The sequence below is a fragment of the Rhodnius prolixus genome, unplaced genomic scaffold (genome assembly GCF_049639745.1).
Source record: "Rhodnius prolixus isolate KJV_2025 unplaced genomic scaffold, Rpr scaffold_14, whole genome shotgun sequence".
Classification (NCBI taxonomy): domain Eukaryota; kingdom Metazoa; phylum Arthropoda; class Insecta; order Hemiptera; family Reduviidae; genus Rhodnius; species Rhodnius prolixus.
This window is the reverse complement of record NW_027411594.1, coordinates 5162367-5181595: the sequence shown is the minus strand read 5'-3', so window position 1 is coordinate 5181595 and position 19229 is coordinate 5162367. Positions and strand designations below refer to the sequence as shown.

The 19229-nt window shown below is 35.7% G+C and overlaps 2 protein-coding genes across 2 annotated transcripts; both read left to right on the top strand.

Annotated features, from left to right (window-relative positions):
* The first annotated feature begins 1411 nt into the window (after nucleotides 1–1411).
* On the top strand, nucleotides 1412–5185 carry LOC141451727 (facilitated trehalose transporter Tret1-like). The gene is made up of 3 exons (XM_074123311.1): nucleotides 1412–1844; nucleotides 2540–2714; nucleotides 3715–5185. The coding sequence occupies exons 1-3, from the start codon at nucleotides 1772–1774 to the stop codon at nucleotides 4856–4858; spliced, it is 1392 nt and encodes a 463-aa protein (XP_073979412.1). The 5' UTR covers nucleotides 1412–1771; the 3' UTR covers nucleotides 4859–5185.
* A 4002-nt stretch (nucleotides 5186–9187) lies between these two features.
* On the top strand, nucleotides 9188–15313 carry LOC141451725 (facilitated trehalose transporter Tret1-like). Its single transcript, XM_074123307.1, has 3 exons — nucleotides 9188–9547; nucleotides 11172–11346; nucleotides 14133–15313. The coding sequence occupies exons 1-3, from the start codon at nucleotides 9466–9468 to the stop codon at nucleotides 15310–15312; spliced, it is 1437 nt and encodes a 478-aa protein (XP_073979408.1). The 5' UTR covers nucleotides 9188–9465; the 3' UTR covers nucleotide 15313.
* The last annotated feature ends 3916 nt before the right edge of the window (nucleotides 15314–19229 follow it).

Below are 19229 nucleotides of genomic sequence, written 5' to 3'. Positions count from 1 at the left end.
TTTATATCAGTGTAGTTTTATTTTGTCTTATTTAAACTGAGCAATGGATATTTATTAGTGTTATTATTTTTCTGTAAAATATGTAAATAAAGGCTTATTATTATTATTCACGTTTTGGTATTTAGTAAAGTGGTATCCACGGTTTTGGTATTTAGTAAAGTGGTATCCACGGTTTTGGTATTTAGTAAAGTGGTATCCACGGTTTTGGTATTTAGTAAAGTGGTATCCACGGTTTTGGTATTTAGTAAAGTGGTATCCACGGTTTTGGTATTTAGTAAAGTGGTATCCACGGTTTTGGTATTTAGTAAAGTGGTATCCACGGTTTTGGTATTTAGTAAAGTGGTATCCACGGTTTTGGTATTTAGTAAAGTGGTATCCACGGTTTTGGTATTTAGTAAAGTGGTATCCACGGTTTTGGAATTTTCTACAAATTTAGCTTTATGCTAATCGAGCTTTACGCCAACTACCTAAGAGTGTCGTGAACGGAAGCGACTAGTAAACATATTTTATTATTAATTTCTTATATAAAAATATTTTTTTAAAAAAAAGGTAAATCTTAAGAATAGCTCCCCGGAGGCGTGGCCTAATTCGAAGTGATTCTGATTCGCTGTTACTATAGAACCCGCCATATTCAAATATAGATATAAAACTATTTATTTTATATTTACACTTAAATCTAGCGGGTTATATGGTAACAGCGAATCAGAATCACTTCGAATTATTTATTTACGATTGATATTTCTATTTAAACACCCCCTGATTTATTTATTTCTTAATGGGGGGCTTCGCCCCCACACCCCCTGATTTTTCTTAATGGGGGGCTTCGCCCCCATACCCCCTCCTAACCTACCTAATCACCCTCAATTTTTTAATTTGTGTCACAAGATTCATTACAATAATTACACAGAACAACACAAAAGAAACTTACCTTATTTTGTGGAGTCCTTTTCCTGAGGAGGGTATACTTGTCGAACTCCCTCCAGAAAATCGAACAAAATTTCATAACATTCATTACTCCATCCTCACTCACACTACAATCATGCTTTAATTTAAAAAAAAAACTGCAAATTTAAAACGCTCATACTAATAAAGTTACAAAAAAAAGGCACCTCAGGTCACAAACAGGGCACTCGCGGGAACTTTTAATACATTAAACAGGAAGCAGTTACTATGCAGTAATTAAGTGTACTGCGCATGCGCGCGAAACATAAGAGTTACGAAATTCGCACAATCCGAAACAGTTCATTGGCGGGAAGTAGTTTAAAATCTCACCGGTAGGTGCGCTGTACTTCCCACCCCCTAAAAATAAACAGGCCACGCCCCCGGGGCGCTATTTAGAATAGCCAAAAAAAATTATCAAGAAGGTATTCGAGGTAAAAAAAATTAACAATTCAATATCGTCTTTAACCTATTTTCCTTAAATAATTGCCCAAAATAATGAGAGGCAAATTCGATTTCTAATTTTTGATATTTTCACATGATTACAAGGTGACATTGGGGTAAAGCTGCTGAACAGAAACGGGAATTTTGCGGAACTTCACATTTTTTTCTTGAAGGCAATACGTAAGCAGGTCTCGCATGAAAAATCTATCGTATCAATTAAATTGAAGGCAATTTATTTTCACCTTGAAGATAAGAAATATCGGTTTTCTTCCTTAAATGACTTCTAACATTTAAAAAATAAAGTGAGGGAATTATATGCATTTCATTTAGCATAAAGTGTTTGGAGTAAGCATAGTGAAGCATTTGAAGTAAGAATAGTGTTCACGTCATGATTAAATTTCAAATTTCAAGCAATTGGCTGCAAACATCGAGAGCTCGGCAGATATGTGCAACGATTTCTTGTAAGTTACACTTGTTAAGTTTACAATTTTCATTTATTTCCTCTATTATTCTCCGCTTGCTCAAAGAGGAAAAATTAAATGTCGGGGTAACCGAAATCTTAAAAGTACTTCAGAGCCACTAATATATTATCTCAAATCCGTCACTGACTTAATCATGACTTTGATGTAAATGTGTTTTTTTTACCCAAGTCCCCAATCAAGTCACGTCTATGTCCGTAATTAAGAGTTGGAAACGGATTTACTGCATTGTTTAGGATATATATACAGGGTGATCCATTTAAAACGCACCAATCGTTTGATCTGGAATCAGAAGTGTTGGGAAATCACCCTGTTGGAAATCTAAAGACTCCCAATATGATTCCACTCATTAATTGTCAATAAGATTGATCGTATATCCTATGATTTATCATACAGAGGAAATAAACGTTCAAACTATTAAGTGACGCACTTAACAGGTTGATTTAAGGTACCTTTTATTGACCACCTAAAAGAATCATTCAGCCCTTGATTGATTGATCAAGCAAAAAAAAAAGAAAAAAGGGCCTTGTTCCCTCTTTGACAAGCTACATTCTTCATTATCAGCACCGGAAATGAACGAATAGATCTGACTTAGGTTAGGTTAGGTTAGGTATCGATATAGTCATACATAAAACGATTCAAATGTAAGTTTCTCTAATTGCTATTCCATGTTACAGGTTACATTTCTGCCATTTTTGCGTCCATTTGCTTCAGCTGGTTGTCACCCTATTCATTAAAATTAACTTCCGGAGAGAATAAATTGTTTACTAAATCTCAAATGGCCTTCTTAATCTCTGTGATGGAATTTGGATCAATAGCTGCCTGTATTCCCGCAGGAATAATGGCTGACAGGTTGGTAATTCTGCAATCGTAGAACAGTAATGAAGGAATTTCAACTTTTAATTAAGAATAGTTGAAAGAACTTTGAATAATTATTTGTTTTCTTAAAAAAATAACACAATAATACGCTTTTGGTTACTAACTATATTACTGAGATATTTAAAAAAATTAAAAATTTACAATGATATACATATTTTTTTTTTTTTTGAAGTATTTATTACAATTAACTATTGTACTTACAGTTGACGATTACCTGCTATTTAGAGTATTATCGCTAAGTTTCAAATAAATTATCAATTTGCTTTCAATTATTGATAAGTCAAGTGTTTAGATTCTCTTCCCGTTTTTTTCTTAGATCGTTCCCTTTTTGATAAGCAAGAAGTTTTCCTTTTTCTTAGCTTCTTTTCACGATTACTTTGCTGAGCAGCGTTTCTATAATCTGTAAACTGGAGGTCCAGGGAGGCTGACTGATTGCCGCCGCAGCTTCAGACATTTTCAGTTGAAATTCATCAACTAGAAAAATATGACTAAACTAAGATGTTCCTTCCAACTAGCGTCCTTTTACTAAGTTTCGTCAGCGAAAATCCACGAAAACTAGTCCTGATCATATATTCAGAACATTTTGTAGCCAAACAACATGGATAACAAACTTGAAATCTGTAATGAACTTTTTCAACTAACACAAATAATTGTAGATGACGTTGCACAATAAAAAACACAGTGACATGTTTTGAACTCACTCTGGCATACTCGAAACTCTCTGCTGCTCTCACCTCATGGCTGTGTGAATTTCGTTAAACCCTTAACTGAAATCTTAACTGAAAGGTAGATCTGCAAATTCATCTCTTGTGATTATATCTGTTCGTAACTTCCGTTGTGTAGGTTTCCATTATTGTAGTTATTTAGTAAATTGTCTAGAGAATATAAAGACAAATTTCAGGAGGCCATGGTTTCTTAGGCCAGCATCACCCTATCAATGCTTAAAATCATAATAATAATAAATATTTTACAGATATGGAAGAAAAAGGGTCTTGCTATATTGCGGAATTCTTGCAGCAGCTGTATGGTTAATTACAACATTTACCAAACATATTGTAGTTCTGTACATCGCTCGACTAATACAAGGTGGCTGTTTGGCATCAGTAGAAATTGTAGCTCCAGTGTACATAGCGGAAATATCCGGTGCTAATAGAAGAGGCACCCTGGGCGGATATTATGCTGTGTTCTGGTACTTTGGCACGCTGGTCGCTTTCATCATTTCCGATTTCCTATCATTCGAAATCTACACACTATCATTGATTTCGTTTCCATTATTATTTTTTATAACTCTCACATTTATACCTGAAACTCCGTACTATTATCTCATGAAAAACAAAGCCGTGGATGCTAAAGAATCACTACAATGGCTAAGATATGGCGAAGATATTGAAGAGGAATATAAAGAGATGGAAAAGGCCGTGCGAGAAGATATGAAGAACGCCGGAAGTTGGAAAGATCTAGTAGCAACAAAGAAAGATCGGCGAGCTTTGTTCATCGCGCTCATAGCTTGTCTGGCTAGATACTTGGTCGGCATGGGTACAGTTTCAGCGTTTGCAGAAGATATTTTTGCTGAAGCTGGCCAATTTTGGTTCACAGCAAATCAGCAATCCATTTGTTTAGCATTAGTGTTCACTCTAAGCACTTCTGTAGCTTCACACTTCTCAGATACAGTCGGCCGCCGGAAACTGTTAATATATTCACTGATTGGTACAGCAATTAGTAATGCTACTGTAGCAGTGTATTTTGGTTTATTACAGTTAACCTCTCTAAAGGTTATACCATATGTTTGGATAATGTATGTTGGTATTTTCGGATTTTGCTTCTTCACCAGTATTGGCCTGGGACAATTAGTGCCAACCATTAAAGCTGAATTCTTTCCTTCGCATACCAGAAGTAAGGGAGGCGCTTTTCTGAACTTAATGGCTGCCACAGCGGTATTCGCACAGATGTATACATTTCCAATAATCACTGCTGAAATTGGCATGTATTTCAACTTTCTTTTATTTGGAATTGTGGCTGTGATTGGCTGTATATTTGTAACTATTTATATACCCGAATCAGCTGGTAAAACCCTTACCGAAGTCAATCAAACTGTTAAGGCAATTACTTCTAGGTAGTTGGTGTTACGCTATCTAGCGTGCTTTTCCCTTTATCCATTTCCTTTTTTCCCTACATAAGAAGATGAACAAACGAAAAATCTCGCCGAAAACAAAGTTCTGCGCTTCACCTTGAGCATCTGTAACTTTATTATTTATTATATTTTTTGCTTTGAAGAACATTATGCCCCTTATAAGCAAGGAGTTGTGTTATAAAAGAAAATGAAAAGAAAAACAATATTCCAATTATCTCATAAAAAGAAAAACAATAAACTTCTTATTAAAGCAGCTGAAACTTAAAAATATCACTGTCGAAAGACATTATAGACAGGACGACATAAAGATTTATAGATCGAATAGACAACTGTTTCGAAGACCACTTGAACTTAAATTACCAAAGGACATTGTTTACTAAACAGTCAAAAAATTTAGTTACAATTTCATACGAAAAACGTGCCTTCAAATAAAAGCAAAAAGAAATAGATAATAAGTTATAAGATTCTAATCATAAAATGAAGGGCTTTTCAAAGATATCTCTAAAAAATAAAAGTCAAAAATTTATTATAGAGGTACTAATCAGGTGTTTTAGACCACATTAAGTACAATGTGTGAGTAAAAAGTTTAAATAAAAGCTGTAGGATACTTGTTTAATTTTATGGATACTGTGTATAAGTTATTATTATAAAAGCAATTAATCAAAAAAATAAATGTATGGCATAAAAAAAGAGTAAAAAATAAAACGTTTTGCAAATCAAAAAAATGAATCAATAAAAGGATTTGGTTGAAACTAAAGATTTGATTATGATACTAAGTACGCACTACTTGCATGTATTGCGGGTTAACATATTGCAGAATATATTATATAATTAAGGCTCCAATATCCGTTCATTGCTTAGAATTCCACAAATTTGAGTACCGTAAGCACGTTCTTTACGACAGAAGTAAACAAAAATCTGGTTATAACACTCTTACGACTTCCTGCTAGAATAATATATAAGATACAAATTACGAAGTTTGGTGAGTAAAAATTGATTGTCGAGAAAAAAAGAACTCAGAAAAGTAAAAAAAAACATTCAGCCAAGTGGCTACTTCCGGTGGTGGATTTTTCATCAAAATTGTGAATTTCAGCCCCACATTCAGCCGTCCTTTATGATATCTAGGACATAAAACCTCAGTTTATATTAAAAAAAAAAAGACCTTAATAGGGAAAGTCTAGCCAACCACTTCTTCCAAAAAATACCCTAAATGGAATTCACCACAGAAAATTTTTTCCAATAAGATTTATATGTTAGACCAGCATCAGTACCATTCGCGAGCAAAGATCAAAGAGAATCGTTAGAGCCATTTAATCTATTTTGGTTTAAAGAGATGGCAGAATTATGTAATAAATAAAATTGTAACGCCAATAACAATCTACCAAGGTTGTGACTCTGTACATAAATTGTTAGATTTTTAATGAAAATAGATTTTTTAAAATCGATTATTATGTAAAAGGGCTGATTCAAAATTTTATAAAATTTACTAAAAGATCTAAATTTGCAAGAAGCAAGTAAAAGATATGTCTGTGATGAGAATTAAGCTAAGATTCATGTCGCTTATAATGAAGATCAGAGGGGATGTGGTTTCCATTAAACTACTCTGTGACCCCGGACAGGTTGATCGGCATAAGTGTTCGCTTTGTAAAATGTCCGGCTATAGAGGATGTCGTTTGTCCCAGTTCTGAGTTCGGTTTTCGGCGGAAATGCTTTGGGATGGATGTAATGGCTCAGGGCTCAGTTTCTATTGTGTCTCAATGGTAACGACTGGCAGGCCATTATACAATCACACAATATTAGCACTAAAGTCCAGGAAGGAATGGGTTTTTGAGTTCAATTATTGAAGTAAGCTTTAATTTAGAAGAATTTCTATTATTTTATTGTTATTTTTAATTTTTTTATATTCAGGGAGACTTTTGTTTTAATATTAGCAACATTTCGGCAGACGGACTGATATCCATGTCTGTTGTTTGTAATGATATACAATAATATTTTAAGTACACCCTGTACAGGGTGTATACAGAGGAGTAGTCGAAACTTCGGGAGGTGATTCAGCAGCTCAAATGCAACAAAAAATATTCTATTCACTTTGGCCCGATTCTCAATAGTGTCCAAGATATTTGCAATTTTTAACTTTTCCGTCGATATTCGCGTTTTTCGCCATAAAAACGGCCGTAACTTTTCTATCCTTTACCCTACAACAATTCTGCTTATTCCAAACGAAAGAGCATTAAATTTCCTATAAATACGAGGGTCGTTTGAAAAGTCCGTGCAAAAATAAAAACTACTTAATTTTTTGGGGTAAACCTTTTTTATTTTTCAACATAGTCTCCCGTTTAGGCTTATACACTTCGTCCAACGCTGCTCTAGTTTGTTGATCCCTTCCGAATAATAGGATTTGTCCAAGTCTGAAAAATAGCCATTCGTTTCTGCAATCACCTCCTCGTTTGAATAAAATCTTTTTCCCGCCAGCCATTTCTTCATATTGGGGAACAAATAGTAGTCCGAGGGAGCCAAGTCTGGAGAAAAGGGGGGATGTGAAACGAGTTGGAACCCTATTTCCATTAATTTTGCGACCACAACTGCTGAGGTGTGAGCTGGTGCGTTGTCGTGATGGAAAAGGAATTTTTTGTGGGCCAATCGTGGGCGTTTTTCTTGCAGCTCGGTTTTCAAACGGTCCAATAACGATGAATAATATGCACCTGTAATAGTTTTACCCTTTTCCAGATAGTCGATGAGGATTATTCCTTGCGAATCCCAAAAGACAGTCTCCATAATCTTTCCGGCCGAAGGAACGGTCTTCGCCTTTTTTGGCGCGGATTCCCCCTTGGTAACCCATTGTTTAGATTGTTCTTTGGTCTCAGGAGTGTAGTGATGTATCCATGTTTCATCCACAGTGACGAAACGACGCTTAAAGTCCTGCGGATTCTTCTGGAACAGCTGCAAACCGTCCTTGCAACACTTCACACGATTTCGTTTTTGGTCAAGCGTGAACAATCGCGGCACCCATCTTGCGGATAGCTTTGTCATGTCAAATGTTGATGCAAAATATTATGTACCCGTTCATTCGAGATGCCCACAGCACTAGCAATCTCACGCACCTTCACTCTTCTGTCATCCATCACCATATCATGGATTTTATCAATGATTTCTGGAGTAGCAACCTCATCAGGGCGTCCAGAACGTTCAGCGTCACTTGTGCCCATATGGCCACTCCGAAAATTTTGAAACCACTTATAAACTGTTCTAATCGAAGGTGCAGAGTCACCATAATGTTTATCAAGCTTCTCTTTAGTCTCCTGAGGCGTTTTGCCTTTCATAAAGTAGTGTTTAATCAACACACGAAATTCTTTTTCGTCCATTTTTTGAAAATCACTCGACTTCCTCGATTCAAACGAATGCCAAACACAAAGAAATAGACCGATCTGGCTGAAACTTGGTGTGTGTTCTTCCAAAAGATGCTACTAACTAAACATAACCTCGATACGCGCCAGTGGTGCTATCTCTCTGACTTTGCACGGACTTTTCAAACGACCCTCGTATACTTAACCCAGAGCCTCAAAACGATTCTTATAACAATGAAATTTTTACTTGAATGTCTAAAAATTTCGTTCTCGATGATTTTTGTTAAAATTTTTAATAGCATTTTTTCAATGGTTAATGAATCAAGTAAATTAGTGGTGAAAAGTCGGTTACGCAAAATCCCAGTTTTCTGCATTTACACCCCTCTGTTCGGGGTAGTGTTTTATTAAAAACCAAAAAAATCCATATGGTCTTGAAGCTCAATAAATGCGCAACTTTTTCTGAAATTATGTGACTCCTTGATTCATTAATCATTGAAAAAAATGCAGTTGAACGTTTTAACAAAAATCATCGAGAACGAAATCATTAGACATTCAAGTAAAAATTTCATTGTTTTAAGAATCGTTTTGAGGCTCTGAATTGAGCAAATTTATAGGAAATTTAATGCTCTTTAATGTTTGGAATAAGCAGATTTGTTGTAGGGTAAAGGATAGAAAAGTTACGGCCGTTTTTATGGCGAAAAACGCGAATATCGACGGAAAAGTTAAAAATGCAAATATCTTGGGCACTATTGAGAATCGGGCCAAAGTGAAGAGAATATTTTTTGTTGCATTTGAGCTGCTGAATCACCTCCCGAAGTTTCGACCACTCCTCCGCATACTCCCTGTATAGAATTATTAATAATCATTATTATTATTATTATTATTATTATTATGATTTCCAGAATTAGTTTATTTATTTAATAATTTTTTGGAAATAATTTCAAATTTATGGTTAAAATGAACAATAACTTTTTGGTAAACCCAACAGGAAATCTAAACCTCGATCGTAACACGTTTATTTCATTAAATTAAATGAATTTAATTCAATAGTTTCCTCTTAAAACAAAAAATAAATAAAAATTTAAAATAAAGTAAACCTTGAAGATAAGAAGTGCTTTTTTTCTGTTTTTGATATTAGTTAGGAATTACGTTACTTTAATAGAAAATACACAAAATATTCAGCCGAAGTAACATTCTAGTATTTGGAAAGAATAAGTTATTTAAAGTGACAATAAAAAGTTTGAACAAAATGTGTTTAATTGAAATAGAACTACTTGTGAACTCATTTAAGGGAAGTGCGTCAGCGAGCGAATGGATTGCGACGTTCTCTTGTAAGTTCGCTCTAATTTACATAATTATAAATGTCTTATAGATAATTTTAAATGTTTTTGAAAGTGGCTAAATCCAGAGACTAAAACTTTTCTTGATACTTAGCACTACTTTACAACTAGAAAAAAGTAGAATTGTCTTTAATAGAGCTAGCTTGATCAACAGGTTCATTAGTGGTAATCATAACTGGTGAATGATGCAAGTCACAACTTCCCAGTAAAATCAAACCTATCTTGAGAAACAATTTAAAGCCAAAGTGGCAGCCAAAGCGGCAGCCAAAGCACACTCTAAGTCTAAAAGTAGATTTGTTCCGTTCACATTTTTTTTTAATTATTAATAATAATTTTTATAATCATTGTAGAGGGACCCTATTTCCTTAACAAAATATATGTACAGGGTGTCCCAAGCTATATGGATAACGACTTTTTCTCGGAAACTAAGATAGCTAGAAAAAAAACCTAAAAAATACGTGTTCCCTTAGTTTTTTGTTAGGAATCCAAATTTAATTTGTAATTTTTTTTTCGGTGCTTCCAGAAGCGAGATACAGGCACCAACTTCATTTTTTCAAATGGGGAGGTGTGATTTTTATTTCAGAAATAGGTTCCTCTATTTTTTTTAAGACAAATTTACTCGAACGGTTTTTTTCTGTGAGCGATATTTTACAAGTTATGAATGAAAACATGATTCTTATAAGAAATGTCAAATTGATATTATAACGGTTTTTTGATTGAATAAGAAATAAATTACTATTTTATTATAAATTTTACTTGAATGTAAATACCGAGCTCTGAATGGCCTTAAGAATCCGAAAAATATATCCAGTACAACCTGGATTAACCGGGCTGAGCTCCGGCTATACCCAACCCGGAAAACTGAAATCCCGGTTAAACCGAATACACAGTATTACATAGTAATACATTACTGTTTCGATGTCGATTTTATCTTCGATAGATAAACAAATACGTTTACGTTTACGTACCAGTTTTCTTAACGGGATTTCATTGCGTAAGTGAAATAAAAATTCGACCGAAAGGGGGCAAATGAAAGATGTTTTTTGTAGGACGGAACTGATTAACACTGAAGTCTAGCTTGAGATTAAGCTACTCTCTGGGAAGATTAAAATAATGCCGGTAATTATCCATAAAAATATTACATACGAACCGTGAAGTTGAAAATCAACCATTTACGACACGTAAATCCCATTGTCTTTTGTAAGACCGTGGTAAATCCCAAGAAATGCAGTGCTAATTGCACCATATTTTGGGTTTTTACATACATACATAATGACCCTTCAAGAAAATCAGGTATAAAAGAGTTGCTGCTACGCCTACAATTATGTTACATCGGAAGACAAAAAATTTTCCTGTCACTACCGAAAATTAACTTTTCTTTTGGCGCTGATCCGAAGTGTTCTTATTATGACTCAACATGATCCCGGTTAATCCGAATCCCGGGTTAACCGAGGGCCGGTTAATCGAGGTTGTAATGTATTTCCGGTTAAATCTAAAAATATCTAAATCTGTTAGAAACAAGAGAAAGCAAAAAATAAAAAAAAATCATAAATCTTTCTTGACTCAACACAATGGTGATTGCTAAGAACGGAAATTGTGTTTGATATTGTTACAGGTTATATAGCCGCCATCTTTACTCCCATCTGTGTCTACTGGATATCGCCCTATTCATTTTATCTAAATTTCGAAGATTATCCAAAACTGGCACCACACGAACTTGTTGCAATGATTTCTGGGACAGATATAGGCTCAGGCCTTTTTTGCATTCCTGTAGGAATTCTAGCTCAGAGGTTGGTTAAAAAAATGAAATTACAATATTTTATGTTCTAGTTATGAAATATTTGAAGGGAAAATAAAGAAAGAGAAAAAGGAAACCTAGTTGAAACCTTCCTTTACGGAATATTGGTGTTAGCCATTGAATAAAATTGTCCAGCAAAATGTTATAGTAACTGTAATGGACCTGTTCTATTTGTCTGGCCTTAAAATACTGGAAGAAGTAAGTTAGGCATTAGCCAGAGAGATATGTTATATTATCAAAACTTAGTTATTCGTGGTCTCGTTTCGGGTACCACTGGACTTTTTAGGAAATCGATTACTGAGTCAGAATAAACAATTAAGGAAAACTGTGCATACTTACTTGCTTAATCCCCGGATATCCGCTTTATGGGTTTCCGTCTAAGTCTCCTCCTGTTCCCAAAACTCTTAACTCCAGCTGTCACATCCTCTCTCAGATCTCGTCTCGCGATCTTTCTCCGACTATCTTTCAGCTTTCTCTTCTTCTCTGTCCCCACACGTACATTCCATAACTCGCATCTCTAGCAATCTCTCGGGTGGCATCCTCCAAAGGGCTCCATCCATACCCCGCTTAAACAAATAAAAAAACAAAAAAAAAATAAATAAATAGATATTTTAGACATTTTTGGGAGCTGAATGTTTGTGAACATAATAACTTTCGTATATAATTCTGTTTTTAAAAAATGTATTTCAGTTTACATTTTTCAGTTCTTTGGGAATAATTTTTGTCAACAATATAGAAGGTCTTTTAAATATAAGGTAAGTGGGGGGAAGATGCCACACTTAACACTTATTTCCGTTTTGTAGGAAACTGGGTTATCGAAAAACAACACCAAATGTATCAACGTTTAGGTTGTTTTTTATTCTTTAATTACATATATTTATTAGTATATTTAATTAAATGCAAAACCATTAAAAATGCATTTCAATGAAATTTGTCAAAACTGGCATCTTTCCCCATCATATGGGGAAGATGCCAGTTGATGCGGGGGAAGATGCAAGAATATCTTAAGATATAAATTGAGAAAGAAAAAATTACAAATTTAATGTTAGGTAAACAGCAAAATATTCTCATTAAACACTGAGGGGAAGGAACACCGAACAAAAGACATTTTTTGTTTAATTTTTAACATTTTTTGCAATGCAAATTGTCTTTGCTGCAAATTTCATGTAGCCATCTCTTGCATGTTATGCATTGAAGCCAATCGCATTTTGGGCCCTTCCTATCACAAAAATATCCTTTACACTCAATACAAAAATCATCGTCCTCCTCTTCAATGTCACTCTCACCACTGGTCATTACCAAATTATCGGGAGCGGAGGATGATGAAGATGAACTGTCCTTTCTTTTCTTTTTCTGCAGTACTTTTCCCCCTTTTTTTTTTGTCGGCAGAGTAGCCTTTCTACTCAATGCCTCCCGTTTCTCCACCGTCGTAAGGACTTCAGCAGTTTGTTTCTTTCTTCGAGTTTGCTTGGGTTTCTGAAATCTGGGGATAAGACTAATTTCTTCAAAAGAAGTGATGGCACCGCTGCTGCTTGTTGAAGCTATTGCCAGAGGTGCGTTAACTCTTTGTGTGGCATTCAAATTTTCTTTCATATTGTCAGAAATGGTATAAGCATGTTCTGGAATTTTTTGCGGATCGTATGGATAAATTCCGCATGCAGAAAATCCCACGCTGCCATTTCCAACAGTGGCTGCCCTATTCCACGCGGCGCTCAGCAAAGACCCAAATTGAAGTCTGGTGATTCTGCGTCCCGGGTTAGAATGGATCCAGTTGTTAAGGGCCTGCTGCCAAAAAGTTTTGTCTTTGATTTCTATTCCCTATAACATGATATTAGTTAGTTTTCCTTTTTATTTAATAGTTTTTAATGCTGGGTCAATATGGCCCGAGGTGACGGCTTATGGCACTTCACATAAGGTGAAGGGTTAATAATATTAATGTATTATACAAAAACTATATTTCGTGTGTCATTAATTGTTTTATATTGATTTAATATTATAAAATATATCATTATAATGTAATAATGAACGAGAATCAATATGAAATTGAAACACTTCAAAAGGTGGCATCTTACCCCAAGCACTGGAGGAAGACGCCACATAGGTTTATTTTTGTACTAAGGCTTCAATCATGTTGTTTCAAGCTAACACGTACTCACCAAGATGTACACGACACAAATATCACGGAATTATTACGTTTAATCTAGTCAATCCGTCACCAAACCTTAAGTATCGACAACGAAATATTATAACATGGGTACTCACCAAGTTCAAAGAGTTGAATTTACAGTTTAACGACGATTAAACTAGATATAAATAGAAATATTCACAAGCACGGTATTCACAGTTGTTTACTACACACTTTAACGTAGGAATTGCTGCCATCCAGTTGTAGATATGCAAAATATGACGATACTTGCATCTTCCCCCAACTGGCATCTTCCCCCCACTTACCTTATATGTAATGTACATAAATAAAGGTCAGGCTATAGATCAGTAAATAAAGCAAAATAAATAAACCAGGCGGGGCTTAAAGGGGGCGGAATCACAGACTTTAGTTTTAACATTTTTCTTAAAAAAAGAAAAGTACCTGCTCAGGGGGATTCGAACTAATGATCACCAACATACGAGTATAAATCCATAACCACTAGACCAAACCACACCTGGGCGAGTAAACGATTTACATTATTTGGCTCGGTTGAATATCAGTATTACACTAGCTTATAATGTATTGATTTGAAATTAGTAAACTAATTAAAAACTTCTAAAAATGTTCAACAGATATGGAAGGAAAAAGGTGATGCTTCTTTCCGGAGTTTTGGGAGTGGCTGTATGGCTGATTACCATATTTACCGATCATATTGTAGCCTTGTACATCGCTCGGCTGCTGCAAGGAGTCTGTATAGCTATAGTGAACATTATTTCGCCAGTGTATGTAGCTGAAATATCAAAAGCTAAGAGAAGAGGCACCCTATGCGGATTTTACACTGTTTTCTGGAATCTAGGCATACTGTATGCCTTCATCAGTGCGCAGTATCTCCCCTTTAAGACATACCTATTGTGTTTTATAGCTCTACCAATTATATTTTCCTTTACTTTCATCTTAATGCCAGAATCTCCGTACTATTACTTCATGAAGAACAATCCAGAAAAAGCTAAAGAATCATTGCAATGGCTAAGACATTATAAAGATGTTGAAGAGATTGAAGAGGATGTGCAAAAAGATTCAAGAGACGTCGGAAGTTGGAAAGAGCTAATAGCCACAAAGAAAAATCGCCGAGCTTTGTTGATCGTGCTGATAGTTTGTTTTTCAAGATATTTGGTCGGCACGACGGCAATTATAGCTTATTCTGACACGATATTAACAAAAGCTGGCCAAAATATATTCACAATGAATGAACAACTAATTGGCATAGTTCTGTTGTTCACTATATGTTCCGCTGTAGCCTCTTTCTTTTCAGATATAGTTGGCCGCCGAAAGCTGTTAATACATTCACTGATTGGCACAGCAATTAGTAATGCTATGATAGCATTGTTCTTCGTCTTATTGGAGTTAACCTCTCTCCAGATTACCTCATTTGGTTGGATAATCTATTTTTGTATTTATGGCAATTGTATTTTCACCACCATTGGCCTGGGACAACTAATGCCAACTGTTAGCGCTGAATTCTTTCCATCACACACTAGAATTCTAGGCGGCATTATAACAAATTTACTGGCAATACTTTTTTCCTACATACAATTGTACACTTTCCCAATAATCGCTGCGGAGATCGGCATATATTTCAACTTTATTATATTTGGAGCTATGGCTACGATTGGCTATATATTTGTTACAATTTATGTACCCGAATCAGCTGGTAAAACACTTGCTGAAATCAATCAAGTTGTAAAAGATATATCTCTATGTAGCGCTTTATTCTTGGAAAAGTTTACGCTAAAGAACATCCGGTGCCCTTAAGGGTATTCCACAGGAACAAGAAGCCATTTATATACGCATTTTCCATTCATAAGAAAATGGATGTGCGTGTTCACAAAAATGGATGTTTTTCAACGTTACTTAAATTTTTGCCCCGTTTCTGACTATCAACCCCTTATGTTACTGCTCCTCTATTGGGCAGTTTCCATTAAATGGTGATCAATGACATTTTACATGAATAATTACTCCAGTAAAATACTTTTCTATGGAACGGATCAGCTGAGTGGTTAGCGTATACTGGATTCCAGCGCGAAGATCCCGAGTTCGAATCCAGCTGCTTTCCTCTTCCTATGGAGCTTCTTACAACTCACTGTCTGGTGATGGGCAGCCTTGTCTTTAACGAGAAAACACTGTCCGGAGGCCGCCAGTAATCTCTAATGAATTTCACCAAATATAACATTAATGAATGAATTATAATGCTAAATAATTGCACTATATTATTTTAAAACCATTCTAAATGAATGATTAGAGATATAAGCAATAGTTTTATGTCAAAACTGTGATAAATGTTATTAATTAAGAAATTATTATTTATAAAAAGTGTAAAATGCTAGTTAATAAACGTATGATTTTGGTTGTAAACAGATTTTAGATTTAATTTCATGCTACCGGCCGCATTTACAGCATGGGTTTTTTAAATTAAGAAACCATAAATTTTATGGTAAACATGGAACATTACGTGAACACCATAATCTTCAATATAAAGATATTGATGTCTTATATGTTGTCTTATAACACGAATCTCTTCAAATTAAAAAGATCTTGGATTCTCATGCACTAAGCAGGTTCTTATTTTGAAATTCCAAGACATTTTTAAGCAAATAATTGCTAAGATATAAAGCTGTCAGATTTCAAAGATCTAAGTAGACGTAAAGCAATTAAATAAATAGATATTGATTTATTTTTCTCTAATTCGTCTGCCGTTTTTCTTTTAATTAGATTATCTTATCATATTTATTGTAGAACCTACACTATCCTGGCCTGAAAGCCCTTATAAAGGTTCAGTATTATGTTCCCTGTTTCAAGTATGAGAAATCTGAGATGAGCTTCTTGTACATTCCAGGACAGCTAACCTGGCCATCTGTGGAAATTAGTTGAGATACACCAGCTTCCGCGGAAGGTGCATTTTTAATGTGTATCAATTTTGCTGCATCAATAATTTTTCATAAGGATCGATCGTCAAAGATTGCATGAAAAAGCAATAATTTTTTTTTCCTACAAATGATTTTTTGTATTTATTTATTTAGTAATTTACCATCTGTATACATGTATACAATAAGTAAATATGGAGACTATGATGAACTGTTGCGGGAGGAGAGCAAGAGGAGAGAAGCTACCCAGTATTGTTAGGGATGTCACAGCAGGCGAGAGACTGCACAAGAGGATTTGAGCAAGTGGAAAGAGCAGTATATGGAATTTTTGGTGTTTAGTCTTGGCGAGTTGGTCTATGAAGGGAATGTTGAGGTCGGTGTGAAGGGTAAGGTTAGTCACTTCGAAAGGAGCGTCAACTATCTGTCGGAGGAGTTTTGACTGAAATGTTTGTACTGTCCGAATGTTTTGTAGGTTTGACTGAACCCCACACAGCTCTAGTCCTGTAAGTCCACATAGGTTTTGAGGATAGTACTGTATATTAAGCGTTTGAGTTCTATGGGCAATTTGGAGCGTCGTCTACTGTAGTCTGTAAAGCAGATTCGCCCGTTTCGTCATCGCTTGTCTTTTAAGTCTAGTGTGCGGGTTCCATGTGAGTCGTTTGCCTATTCAGAGCCCAAGGTAGCGCACTAGATCTGTACAAGGAAGAGGATTGCTGTTGAAGAGGACAGGTGGACAGGAGCCCCGCTGGAGAGTAAACGTGACATTTCTGGGAGTTCATTTTAATTATGCCACTTCTTTGCCCAGGATTCTATTTTATGTAAGTGTGTCTGTAAATTGTATGAAGCTGATGAAGGATATGTACTTATGGCTCCTTCAAATGATAAAATTCTGTTCCTTTAAATAAATAAATAATTAAATGGCGTGCCATCGTTTTTAAAGGTTCATCTTTTTTTGCATCAACGCAGTACAAGTTGATTTTTTTTATAAGAGATCAAATTGTTCCAGTAAGGTAAGTAAGAAAATGACAGGATGTGTCATTGTTGCGGGAATAAAACTACAGTTTTTGGCTTTACGAGGGTCGTTTGAAAAGTCCGTGCAAAGTCAGAGAGATAGCACCACTGGCGCGTATCGAGGTTATGTTTAGTTAGTAGCATCTCTTGGAAGAACACACACCAAGTTTCAGCCAGATCGGTCTATTTCTTTGTGTTTGGCATTCGTTTGAATCGAGGAAATCGAGTGATTTTCAAAAAATGGACGAAAAAGAATTTCGTGTGTTGATTAAACACTATTTTATGAAAGGGAAAACGCCTCAGGAGACTAAAGAGAAGCTTGATAAACATTATGGTGACTCTGCACCTTCGATTAGAACAGTTTATAAGTGGTTTCAAAATTTTCGTAGTGGTCATATGAGCACAAGTGACGCTGAACGTTCTGGACGCCCTGTTGAGGTTACTACTCCAGAAATCATTGATAAAATCCATGATATGGTGATGGATGACAGAAGAGTGAAGGTGCGTGAGATTGCTAGTGCTGTGTGCATCTCGAATGAACGGGTACATAATATTTTGCATCAACATTTGGACATGACAAAGCTATCCGCAAGATGGGTGCCGCGATTGCTCACGCTTGACCAAAAACGAAATCGTGTAAAGTGTTGCAAGGACGGTTTGCAGCTGTTCCAGAAGAATCCGCAGGACTTTAAGCGTCGTTTCGTCACTGTGGATGAAACATGGATACATCACTACACTCCTGAGACCAAAGAACAATCTAAACAATGGGTTACCAAGGGGGAATCTGCGCCAAAAAAGGCGAAGACCGTTCCTTCGGCCGGAAAGATTATGGCGACTGTCTTTTGGGATTCGCAAGGAATAATCCTCATCGACTATCTGGAAAAGGGAAAAACTATTACAGGTGCATATTATTCATCGTTATTGGACCGTTTGAAAACCGAGCTGCAAGAAAAACGCCCACGATTGGCCCACAAAAAAGTCCTTTTCCATCACGCACAACGCACCAGCTCACACCTCAGCAGTTGTGGTCGCAAAATTAATGGAAATAGGGTTCCAACTCGTTTCGCATCCCCCCTATTCTCCAGACTTGGCTCCCTCGGACTACTATTTGTTCCCCAATATGAAGAAATGGCTGGCGGGAAAAAGATTTTATTCAAACGAGGAGGTGATTGCAGAAACGAATGGCTATTTTTCAGACTTGGACAAATCCTATTATTCGGAAGGGATCAACAAACTAGAGCAGCGTTGGACGAAGTGTATAAGCCTAAAAGGAGACTATGTTGAAAAATAAAAAAGGTTTACCCCAAAAAATTAAGTAGTTTTTATTTTTGCACGGACTTTTCAAACGACCCTCGTACTTCTGGTATAAAGTCAATTTCGTAATACTTCCTCTAACTGAGAGCACGAGCAGATAAATTCCTAGCCCTTCTAGCAGGCATTTAACTTCTGGTCAGCATCATATATTAATTACTGTTAATTATTTTTGGTGACTGAATCAAAGTTTTAATAGGATGAAAAATTAATGCCATTTTCTCAGTCATGATAGATTCATGTCCATGAATAGACAAGACAGAAGACACACCAACTCTCTAATGATGTAAAACAGTATATTCGTGTCCATGAATAGACAAGACAGAAGAAACACCAACTCTCTAATGATGTAAAACAGTATATTCGTGTCCAAGAGTAGACAAGACAGAAGACACACCAACCCTCTAATGATGTAAAAACAGTATATTGTAAATTAGCCCTGAAGATGACCTGGTCTCTAGGTCGAAAGCTCGCGGCATAATAAAG

Coding starts and splice junctions, on each gene's coding strand:
- LOC141451727 (XM_074123311.1), top strand. CDS start 1,772: ATGATTAAATTTCAAATTTCAAGCAATTGGCTGCAAACATCGAGAGCT. Junction 1,845..2,539: donor GATATGTGCAACGATTTCTT/GTAAGTTACACT, acceptor TCCATGTTACAG/GTTACATTTCTGCCATTTTT. Junction 2,715..3,714: donor GCAGGAATAATGGCTGACAG/GTTGGTAATTCT, acceptor AATATTTTACAG/ATATGGAAGAAAAAGGGTCT.
- LOC141451725 (XM_074123307.1), top strand. CDS start 9,466: ATGTGTTTAATTGAAATAGAACTACTTGTGAACTCATTTAAGGGAAGT. Junction 9,548..11,171: donor ATGGATTGCGACGTTCTCTT/GTAAGTTCGCTC, acceptor ATATTGTTACAG/GTTATATAGCCGCCATCTTT. Junction 11,347..14,132: donor GTAGGAATTCTAGCTCAGAG/GTTGGTTAAAAA, acceptor AATGTTCAACAG/ATATGGAAGGAAAAAGGTGA.